Source organism: Symsagittifera roscoffensis, chromosome 9, assembly GCF_963678635.1.
Source record: "Symsagittifera roscoffensis chromosome 9, txSymRosc1.1, whole genome shotgun sequence".
In the NCBI taxonomy this organism is placed as follows: domain Eukaryota; kingdom Metazoa; phylum Xenacoelomorpha; order Acoela; family Convolutidae; genus Symsagittifera; species Symsagittifera roscoffensis.
In genome coordinates, this window is record NC_087070.1 from 30,791,704 (window position 1) to 30,804,041 (window position 12,338).

Genomic DNA, 12,338 nt, shown 5'->3' on the forward strand with positions numbered 1-12,338 from the left:
TCTAAGGCTTTATTCTGGGATATAGTTGTTACCAGTATCGTAAATCAGTCTACAAATTTGTGAGCCTTATACCAATTGAAGAAATTTTCATTGATTAACAAATTCAAAAGAAGTGCGCATGTTCATGTTCATTGAAACAATATTGAATGCGGCTGGAGGTTCAAAAATTTTTACTGAGGTATTAAAGCCCTGTAGGTCGTGATTTAAACGTGAAAATGGAATTTCAAAAAAAAATGTTCTCCGAGCAGAAAAAATTTGTAAGAGTTGACTCAAAACTAGCGAACACAATTTAATTGGACAAGGTCGAGGACACAATTTGTTTGCTCTTTAGTCAAATGAATAGTACAAATGAGTCGTGCAAAAGATTTGTCGCAACATATCTTTCATCCGGCACGGATTGACAAACGCTTACCATATTTATAAATAAACTCAATACGATGAGTAAACCTTTCGGTATGGTCGATTGGCCTTGTAAAACTGTAAAAACATAGAAGAATACTAATTTTATTCTCAGACGGCAATAAATGGTTGTTTTTATCTCGTTTTCCGATTAGAAGTCGTTTATCAATCCGTTCGGATTCAATATCAGAAACGATCATACACCGGCGCATGGCATGGCGCAGTCAGCAGGATCTTCGAAAATTACGTTAAAAATCAATTCATTTTCGAAAAAGCGTCAGCTGAACCACCATTAGAGTGGTCTAAATGGGCAGCAATACACGAGATCTTGCTTTTCGCAAATGAGTGAATAGAGGTCCCATAACTACTAAGAGCTAAACATGACTAACCGAACCCGCAGAATCCATTTATGACTTCAAAATAAGTGGTGAAACAGAGGAACAAAATAAAAAAAAGTGACGTAAGAAACCATGAAAACGAGTCGGTTGGAAAAACCGAGTTCAAAAAGCATGAGAAAAAAGCGTATTGTGTAACTGTTTTTCTTTGGGTGAAGCTGATGCGACATTCCGTGGTTTTTAATTTCTATGTCTCGGTGCCGAAGCACAACGCCAGGTTCAACAGAAAAAGCCAAGCCGCGACTTCCACAGCACAACGAAAAGAGAGCTCGTGACAAAAATTAGAGGATATATTTGTGTTTCGAGCCTAGAGCAGTTCCCCGCAGATCTGGTCAAATTAGCTGCTTCGCGAACCGATTGCGCCGACCGAGAAGATGAGTGCGTTAGAGACATGTTTACTGCTCATATGCACAACAAAAAATTAGATCAAGAGTTATTAGACGAAACGCGAAGTCCCCAAGATGCATTTGGTTATGCAATTCGTCGAGAAAAAGGGTAAAACATAGTCGAGCCATGAAAACATGAACACTCAGTGGAACATCAACAAGAACAGCAAAACAAGAACTGGGAGTTTTACATTAGCTCGCGAGGTACAGGTAATTACATACACCATCAATATCCACAAAGAACTCACGGCGGATTCCGCGAAAGATCGTATTTCACAGGTGGAGCACAAAACACAAGGAGTCAACTACAAAAACCCCCTATAATCCACAACAAAAGCAATGTTATAACTTCGGCAGACATTTCGGCCCAAACCACTGACAATCGTGCCAAGCAAAAGACAAAACTTGGTCAAAATGCGCAAAACGGGGCTATTTTGCGAAAGTATGTAGATCTACGAACGTCAATTATCTAGAAGGTAGGAACGAAGAACAACAAGAAAAAGCGGAAGATAACCACAAAATGACAGAAAATGATCCAGTTGCGTTTGCAAATTACGTAGAAATAGATACAAAATTATGCTAGAAACACATTGGTTTAATTGAAAACGATTATATTCCCAATTAACTGGTTTACAAAACTGGGAAAAAATTTCGCACTTAAATACGCACTAAACACGGAATAGAGGTAGGTCAAATTTTATGTACAAACAATTGTCTTTTTAAATCACTGAATTTTGTTTAGTATACAAAAGTATTTGTCGATTTTTTGAACGTGGTTCTTATTCTTCAACTGCTTCATAATCGAAAAACGAATCGTTGAAGAATGACGACTCGTCCTCATTGGAAGCATTGGCCTCCATATCGGCGATACCCCCCACTATCTATATCACTGTCGTTGGTTTCTGCTGCCCGACTCAGACTGGGGTCTGGCGTTTGTCAACTGCTATTCACCTGGTCCATCAGTTGTCGAAGCGAACGATGTGGTTGTGTATTTTCGTCAGCAAAGCTATCCTCAGAGTAGTCATCATCATTTTCCGGATCGTCCCAATCAATGTTTTGAGTGTTAGGGAATTCTTCAGACACCCCATCTAGGAAATCTTCACATTCTAAACACTGGCTGTTGACCATCTTCAAAAAATGGCATTCCTTTTCCAAATCGTCATCATCAGTTCGGTTCGAGATTTCAGCGACGGCGTTGTCATCGCCATCATCAATTCCAATCGCAGTTTGACCCAGAATGTTTTTGTTACCGTAGAGAAGAGTCTGCTGGCCATCATCGAGGGTGTAGCGTTTGTCATCAAAAGCTGATAACGATGTTTTCGTCGAAGTCACAGTTTGCAGATTGAGTGATTCGGATGCGATTCGACTGTTTTCAGTTTTGAATAACGAGCCAGAGGTCAAGGTGTTTCAATATCGCTGAGCAGTCAACATCTTATGAACAACTTTGGCCGATAGTTTTCTGCAGTCTAAATAAAAAATTAAATGAGTAATAACCCATTTAAGGATGATCAAAAAAATGAGCAAAAAAATCCGCCCAGAAATTTTTTTTTAAAAAACACAATAAGTTTTTCATCGACAAACAAAAATTCAAGCCCGAAGTTTAAAAACGGGTTTGAGGTATTTAAATTTGGTTATTATGTCCCCTGGAAACCCGTCCTTGAATTTTAAAACAACCATTTTGTTTTTTGAATTGTAAAGAGGGTGGTTCTTTGGGTAATTTGACAGGTCAAGTTCATTCAAATTGTTTCTTTTTTCGGAAATTTCGCGTTTCAAATCTTTACTTTTGATTTCGTACAGGAGACATTGTTGACTTTCACAAATTGTTTTTATTAAATCATAACAAAATTTATACATGTGTAACATTGCTAAATCAAAAACACTAGCTCCCACAATTGTCGGTACATTCCAATAAATTTTGTGTTCGATTCGAAGTGAACACTGCCAAATTTCCCCAAGAAATTTGTAGGATTTGAACTCGAATGCACTAATTTCTCGCAAGGCGACTTGATAATCTCTAAATAAGCGAGCGAGTATCCGTTTGCGCTATGGCTCGCACGTTTTCCAATAAGCACAGTTGTTTAAAAGTTTGTAGAAGTCCTCCTCAAATTTGCTTCTAGCTTGTTGGCGTTTAGCCGTGTTCAGAGTGTTATATGGTTCCAACCATGCTTCTTGTTCACACGGTGCTTTTTTAAACTTTTATTCCTAACCGAACATACAATTGCAAAAGTTTGTAATGCCTTGTATAATTTGACTTGTCATGCAACGTCTGTAGTAACTTCTTGTTCTTACCAATTGAACGTCTTGCAATTTTTTGATTTCTCATCTGCCCGATTAATTGGTTTGGTAGGGACTCAATCAATCATGTGGTACTGTTTCTTTGGTAGGAGCTAAAGGGTAATCTTGATGACTGTGATATAGTTTTTTTGGGTACTCGAGATCAACTTCTTATTTAAATCCAATCAGAGAGACTTCAGACGTTTTAAGGATTTGGTTCAAAATTACGTCGTTTTCTATTTGCTCTATTACCTCAAAGTCATGCACCGGTAATTTTTACTGTTCCGTTCGATCATAAACCCGTAGATGCTAGGTTGACCTGGGTTTAATTTGGGGCATTCTTTGTTGTTTGCTTTGGAAAAATTAGCTATAGAACACAGATGCAGTGCCACCTCGCATCATATTTTTGACCATTTCGAGATACCAGCGATCTGATATGAGCTGAACATTTGAGTCGTTGCAGATACGTTTGAAGGCGTCTCCAGTTAAGTTGGAAGCACTTAAATGGTGCGCACCGTCCAGGCCATAAGTTTGGTGACTAATTTTGCGGAACTCTTCGAAGACGCAAGCAAGAAGGATTGTATCACATTTGCGATGCAAGTTGTGATAATCCTCCAAGTTCTGACATTTGAACTCTCTAAAAACTTTCCTTGCATTGTCCAAATCCGCTTCTGAATCTACAACTTTTCCTCATTTCAAAACATCTGACCGATGTTGCAAGGAGGCAGTTCTTTTTCTGCAAATTTTCTCTTTTGGTCATGTATAAATAAGGGTAGAAACCTTTTTGTCGTATCAGACATCGTTACTCCTCCGTCACGTTTGCAAAAGACTCGTTTAAAGTCGACACTTTTTCTACATGTAGATTATCAAACAATTTTTGCAGGGAAGAATTTAAGAACGTGCTTGAGTCAATGAATCTGAGGTACTCAAAAACTTTTTGATCAGTTCCGTTCTTCCTTGTAGTTTTAATTAGAACTCCAATGCTTAACAATATATATTTTTGTCGGTGCTGGTTATAATACTCATTGTACTGGTTAGCTCGCATTCATGCAATGCGAGACAAACGAGATGAGGGTTATAGTTCTGGATGTTATGTCCAATTGCTGGGATAAAATTCACACTTCGTCCTGCTAGATTGCATTTTTCATGTGCCCATCCCAGAAATGTTCCAGAAAAATGACAAGAGTCAGGACATTTTACGTGCTCATTGGTTAAATGCATACAGCAAATCCAACATGTTGATGTGTTTTCTTTGTTGAACGAATCTTGATTTCCAAGGATATGAGGAAATTGTCGCTTTTAATCATATAGCTGTCTCGCTAATTGATGCAACGTGTTGAGAAATGTTTTCATGCATTGATGAGAGCTGTCATAGTCAAAGAAGTAAGGCGGTGAGTTTTCGTAATCAACTACAGCCAATGAGTATCCACAAGTTTCCTGTTTTTGTACAACTCGGTTTGATGATCGCGAAAGATTATCACGGCAAGCATGTACTGGTTTTAGAAAAGGTTCAAAGTCCAAGTAATTGACAAGTGGTTCAAACCACAAGGCCTGAAAGTTTTTGAACTCATATCAGTTGGCAGATTCTTACAAGACTGGATTTTTTGCTCATGAGTTTCATCACTCCAACTAATAAGAAACGAGTTTCTACATAAGTGCGTGAATGGGCGATGCTTATATCCTTTGATTTCACAAATGATTTTTAGCAAATCGGTTATAAGTACATAGTGATGCTTTTTAGGCTCATATAAAAGAATTAGGTCCATGTCAAAAATCTCCATTTCAGTGTTGCTATCATTGTTCGGTGGTTTTGATATATAGGCAACAAGTCTCCCATTTCAAACTGGAATAAATTTACCCGCACATCGTTGAGTTGTTCAAAGTTTTCAATTGATGCGACACTCATTGGCAAATCAAAGGTGCCCTGGGCATTGTGTGCATTTTTAGCAGTATACGTATCAGGTTGTGTTCGCGCAGCTGCTGGGTTCGCTTCATATTGATCAGTCAGAATTAGGTCAAAACCATGCTTCAGACTATAAGCAAAACCCAACCGCTTCCATAAGATGCAAAAGTCTCCTTAACTGCTTGTATTTTTTTGACCATTTCAAAAAACTCGTCATCTTCTAATCCCAAACTCACCACTGACTTCATGTCGTAGTTTGCATACAGGTCAATCCGCTCGTCCGGTTCTGAATTATTAGAATCGTTTTTTTCTCTGGTTTTTATCAAACACAAACTAGCGCTGAACTGAACTTTTCTAGATCCTTCTGCAACACGTCCCATAATGAAATTTTGAAATTGATCTTTTTTGTCTTGCATAAGTTGCAAAAGATCAATCGACTGATTTTCATCCATTGGTTGGTTGGCGCTGATCACATATGTCTCAAGAACACCAATAAACCAGACTCACTTTTTTGAAGACTTGTGCCGTTGATTTCGTCTCCATCAGCAGTACGCACATCACCGAGAGCAGCATCAGCAGCGGCAGTTGTAGTAGCTAAGTCAGCAGAGACAGCTCTGAAACGGAAAGACCATACGTTGTTAGTAAAGGAGTTAATAAGGTTTTCGGAAAATGAAGGCCCAAATGACAAAAGTCACAAACACCTTCAAGTTGACCATGAGTGTGAAGTATACGTTTTTGTAAATTTGAAAGCAATTGAGCTGTGAATGAACACTGATTGCATCGATAGACAATAAGGTTTTTTTCATCAAAATTTTGTCACGCTCATGACGACTTCTATTGCTCTTGTTTGCGTACGTCAGTGAACAAAAATTGCATTTGACCACTTTTTCAGATTTGTTATGCAATTGATTACTAGAAAGAAGTAGAGACGAGTGATCTCAACATATAATCATATACAACAGTAAGTAAGAAAATATAACTGTTCGTCCACCAATTGCAGACAAAACGGTTTGTGTTTCGGGCGCGCAAACTTGAATTTGAACTAACTTTTCCGCCAAAAATCAAAACTATTTCACATTTTCCGCCTTAATGTACCTGCTGAAGTACCATTTGTTGACATAACTTGATTAACATGAACTATTTAGGCAATCTTTTTAAAGTTGATAAAATTTAATTCAAAATGACTGGATCAGAGTTACGTGATCACGAAAATGATTTCAACATGGTTTACTTAGTTTTGAGTTTTTTATTTCAAAATGTACGTCAGTAATTAGGGAAAATTTCAAAACTTCAAATCTAAACCAAGCTTGTCCTAATACTTGTACCAAGCTTGTGGTTTTACATATAATGTCTAAACAAGCTAGTTTTTTGTTTGACACACATATTTTTTTATTTCAAAATGTCAAAAGACTTATTGAATTACACAGAGATTCGTTAAGCCAATTAGTTGTTGTTTGTTATCAATTTTTGTAAGGCTTGAACAACCAATATTTTGATTACTGAATATAACGGAGGGTTTCAAAAATTCAGTGTTTAAAGAAAATGTGCGACTGAAGTGTATTATCTAGGAAATGTCATCAAAATTATATTATTTTACCAAAGGTGGGTTTTTGTTTGAAGGAGGCGTAAGGGTTTTAGTGTTTTCCTCCGAAACTAATAAGAAATCTTAAAAGCCAAAACACGTGAAAATACAGAAAAATTGTACTTAAGGTATTTGCTATAGATGTTCAATTTATTACCATTTTTCCAGTAGAAAAGTCTCATTTTCTTTACTAATAAAAAATTATAAGTATAAAAAAGTCAAATTTTCGGGGTTAAAGTGTTGATCTTGACAAAAAAATCCTTAGGGGTTCTGAACCATTGTTTAAAATGCGTAGCTTGGTCAGAGCAGCAATATGAGTGGTCACAAGCCTATATTCGGACTTTGTAACAAAAAAAATGGAAAATTGGCATAGGATGAGGCGTTTTCCAAAAGTCAAGTCTGTATCTCTTCAATGAACGATGGACGGTCTGAACATAGTCGTGCGACATACCAAAGTGCTTCTCTCAACCAGTTGACCCTTTTCTATAAAAGTTTAAAGACTATAGGAACTCAAGCTTACGAGATAAACTTTCAGACCTTTTCCGAAGTTTGAAAGACTTAAGTTTTTTTTTGTGTTTTGTTTTACGAATTGTCCAACAATCGCCTAACAAAGTGGTTCATTGTGCCTTACAATTCATAGCAACATGACGAGTGAAGCATTAAAAGGCAGAGAATTTTAGTTAAGAAGCTGTTTATACACAAAAAAAAACCAAATGAAATATTTTGAAAACCACTCTCAATTTCAAATTTGAATTTATATACAAACTAAAAAAAAAGAAAATCAAACAAATGCGATCTCAGTTTCAAACTTGAAAAAGATCCAAATACTCTTGAGCTTTTCCTAGTGATGTTAGCTTTTGCTTTTTTTTGAAGCAATACACAGAGGAGGAGTGAAGTTTTCCAACTTATTACTAACTGTCGCTACAGGGGTGCAGGTTGGAGTTGAACAATCTGGTTCATCAAGCCATGGTGACACTGTAGGAGAAGGATAAACTTTCGGGATATATAACAATCCTGACTCAAACTGCTCCGTTCCCCATAGAGGGTCAAAAATATCATTTTCTTCAATGTATTGTAACTGGTTTTCACACATCGGAGTGACATCACAATCGTATTTATACAAACTGTTTTTACTAATTTTGATGAAATTGAATTATCAATCTGAAGAACAAGAAGCTCTCCAGGATCCGTAGAATTTGTATTGTAAGTCAAATTTTTTATATTGAGTTCTTCGTCTTCCTTCGACATCTTTAAGGAAGTTTACTGATTAAATGTAATAAAATTTTAGGTATCATGATGTGATTTGTACAAATCTACTGATCAGAATTTGAAAAAATATTTGTTTCGTTAGTTAATGCAGCAAAATCACCATGAACGGTTTCATAAAAAATGGTTCTTTTACAATTAGAAAATCCGGCAAGAATGTAGCGACGCATTTTTGAAGAAAAATCAGATGAAAATAACAAAGGCGGAAAGAAAACAATTTGAAATGAATTGTGAAAATGCCTCAAGAGAATGAAATAGGGATTGGGCTTCTAAAATTATAAAAAAACTAGGAACTCCTATGTAGTTTCATATCAGTTTACTAAGGGAAGGCGTTTAAGATATTTATGTTGCCTTGCACGGTGTGGTGTTTTATGTATATCTAATTTGCATTCGAACAAATAGCTTGTTTTAAATACTACATTTGAACATTGTGACCTATGACGCCCCTTAAATTTCTTATCAGTTGCCCATGCTCAAAACACTAATTCAATTGAACCAAATTACGATCGAAAACATTTGCGATATAAAGAACATTTGTGCTTATGTTGAAATAGATACAACACTTTCTTTTGCAATTCTATACAATCAATTGAAACTATTTCTTACTATTCAATTTTAAAATCGAGTTACTTTGGAAATTTACTCGTTGGAATTAAAAAAATGAAAAAAAAAACACTACAGCAAATGCAAATAAGAGTTTGGCAATTGGTATTTCGATATTTCTGAAAACAGTAAAAGATTAGTGCGTGCTACATTGAAAACATATGACCAAACTGGTATTTATCTTATCTTGAATGTTTTCAAAAAAGCAACTAAAGACGTTGAATTTGAATGTGTACAACGACTTTCCTCAATCAGCGAAGAATTTTCAAAACTAATAAAATTGGAAGCGCAAACGAGTGAAATTTCTGATACTGTTGAAAACAAAGACAAACTACAGTCTAATTGTAAACGTGCCAGAAAATCTCAACTTTCCTCAAATAAAAAAATTTCAAGCACGACTTGAATTAATTTTTCTTCTCAAAATGCCAAAAGCAATATTCGAAGTTGTTTTTACTGATTATTTCAAAAATATTCAAACTATTTTCAAGTTTTTAGTTACTGAAAAAGTTCCTAACTCAACTAATTTCAAAAATTATGCTATAGAAAGTCTCTTCAAATCTGAGTATTGCCCTTTTTCTGTTGAAAATAAAAAAAAATCCCATTCCCATATATTGATTCAACTAGATTCAAAGGAACAATTAAACCATTTTTTCCTTGCCAAAAACATTTCAGTATTCGTTGCATTTTCACTTGCTGCAAATACTGGTTTCTCCTGCTAAAGATGTCAAAGGAAACGATGACTTCTTTGACAAGCGTAAACTTATTCATCACAACAACCTGTTGCAGCCAATCTTGATTTGTTATATTTTGGTGCAACCAAAAAATGTTCACCCAATTTATTGCTTTCTGCAACATCATCTAGCAAACAAACTTTACAAATGCAAAACGTCTGCAAACAATTTCCTGCCTTTGGGGGACAGAAACCAATTGATAATACAATTACGCCTGCTGCATCGTCGGCGTCAAACAAAGGCGCAAGAGTTTCGTCTGAAGTTTCAAAGAAACGCACAGAAAGCAGACAAGTTCAAACAGATGAAATGAATACAGAAACATTGGAAAGATTTGAAAGTTTTAACAATGGACTCCATTTTGCCGCTTTTAGTAAATTAATGGATAATTTGACAAGTTGATAAGGAAATTTTGATGTACACAATAATGTTGTCTTTGTGAAATTTATTAATACTTTTCATTATGATTTTTTTTGAAAGCTGAGTTTAATAGACATGATTTCGTTTTGAAGCTTATTTATGAAGTTTTTAACGATGTAAAAACACAGTATCCAGATAAATCAGTCAGATTTCAAAACTTTTTGACCACTGTTTTTTATTTGGATGCTGATATTAGTTTGGATTTTGTTTCGAAAAACAGACCATATGGTGGTTTAATTTGACTAAACAATTCGTCGCTCGAAAAACTCTTAAACAATTCAAATTTCTTAGATGACATGCAAAGTTGCATGACGCAGCAGGTTATTTGCAAAAAAAAAACAATACCGGGCCTGGTTACACACATGTTTGATTTGTCCAATAAAAAAATCTGTAATCTAGGTCAAGTTACAGGTAAGACGTTTTGCTTATTACTAAAAGCATTCAAACCATAGCTGTTTCATTTGTTGGAATGGTGAATGAAAGTCAAACTAACCGAGAGAAAGAAAACTAAATTTTTGTTTTTCAACCGTCCCAATATTTTAGATATTGAAGGATTTAAATGTGACAAGAAACCTTTCATCATAAAAGAAATTTCCGTTTGCTCGGCAAACACAATTGATGCAATTATTTTACAGCCACCAGTTTCATTCAACAATTTATCATAAGAAGAGAAAAAAGCTTACAATTGGGTATCTAAATATCCTCACGTTGTTGGGACGAAGGTTAATACCCTTACTCTTATTTGGCTCAAATTTGTGACAGCATTTGTTGAGGAACCCAAACTCCCAATTTTTTTTGCTAAAAGTACACAGTAATCTGTTTTGTTAGCTGAAAATTTAAAATTACTCGTGAAGAATTTGGAAGAAATTGGCTGCCCAAAAACAGTTATTGGTTCAAGAAAAACATATTTGTAAACGGCATTCTCTTTTATCTCCCTCGCATCAATTGTTTAAACATTGTACCCATGTAAAATCAAACGTTTGTTTTTTCAATTGGATACAAAATGAACTGTCCAATGATGCGAACAACCTCATCTCCAACTGTGCTGGTTTACGCATCCATGACTAATCAGAGTCCTGAAAACACTTTAACACGAAGAACTAAAGTTGCTCTCACGCAGACAGGCATATCGCAGACAGGCATACAGTCCTCTCCTGCAAAAACTTGATCAAATTACATTGAGCGATATCGAAAACTATAATTAACAGAAATGCTTTACAGTTCTTGACTACTTTCACCTGTACAGTATCAAGACTCCAGGAACTTCGACAGTCAATTAAATGTTCAACCTCATCCTGGAAGGGCTGCAACCTCAACTGGGTGAGAGAAGACAAGTCCATTTGCTTGACCAACAGCTTCCAGCTGAACTGAAAAACGAATCATTACTGATAACGTTGAAGAAACACATTTAGTTCAAGCCACATTTAGTTCCTGGTCATTTCGCTGTAAAACTCAAAAGTAATTGTAACTTTGATAAGTTCACAAATTATGAATCTTCTTTATTGAAAAGAGATTTGATTTGCCTGTTGAAGCGGAATAAAGAAGCACATGTATACCAAGCTTTGTGAATATAAATTTTAATATTTTCTTTTTAATTTAATTTTCGTTTAATTTTCGTTTCGTTTAATTTAAGGTCTGTTTAATTTTCGTTTCGTTATATTTATATAGTTCAAAATTGTCTTTTTACAATCTACGTAGCAACGAGACTGCCATTTGACTTTCGATACTGTCCAGTACATTTGGTTAAAAGTTACCAAATCCAGAGTTTTAATAATGAATACGATCATTTCAAAAAAAGATGGTCTGTCTATGTCTGTTTCAGGTCCCTCGGGATCCGGCAAAACTCATTTATTTTTTCAAATGCTTCTCGGAGGTACAATCTACCTATCGTAAAACGAGATACTTTGTTTTTATCTTCACGTTCAACCCAAATACCGTTCCTTGGTTTCTCACAACGAAATTGATTTTGAATTTAAAAAATTGTACAGCTTTGAAATTGTTAATAACTTACAGGATTGCATGATTGTCTTTGATGATACCTTTGAAGAATTTTTTAACGAAAAAGAATTTGTTAGAATTGCTACAGCAGGCCGACATAAAAATGCTTATGTTTTTTATGTCAAGTATATTTTGTTTCAGCAGAGTAAACAATCACGTACAATAGATTTGAATGCGATTCACTTAACTTTGTTCAAATTACCTCGAGACATTCAACAAGTGATTATTTAGGCAGACAACTGAATAATGCTAAATTCCTTCGTCATGCGTATCAGTTGGCAACAAAAGAAGATTCCGTTTATCTGTTGATACACTTAGATCCCTAAAACTTCAAAATGTCTTCGTTATTTGTCAAACATAGTTCAACTATCAACAACCGTTTTA

At 35.4% G+C, this 12,338-nt stretch overlaps 1 protein-coding gene across 1 annotated transcript in view; it reads right to left on the bottom strand.

The window, feature by feature from the left end:
- The window catches only part of LOC134854811 (serine-rich adhesin for platelets-like), a 29,658-nt gene that overhangs the window by 3,379 nt on the left and 13,941 nt on the right, over positions 1–12,338 (bottom strand). Inside the window, exons 2-5 of the mRNA XM_063871167.1 lie at positions 11,163–11,323; positions 5,865–5,971; positions 5,506–5,643; positions 2,132–2,484 (exon numbers count right to left, since the gene is read on the bottom strand). Coding sequence (XP_063727237.1) covers positions 2,132–2,484; positions 5,506–5,643; positions 5,865–5,971; positions 11,163–11,323 — 759 coding nt within the window. The remainder of the gene's footprint in view (positions 1–2,131; positions 2,485–5,505; positions 5,644–5,864; positions 5,972–11,162; positions 11,324–12,338) is intronic.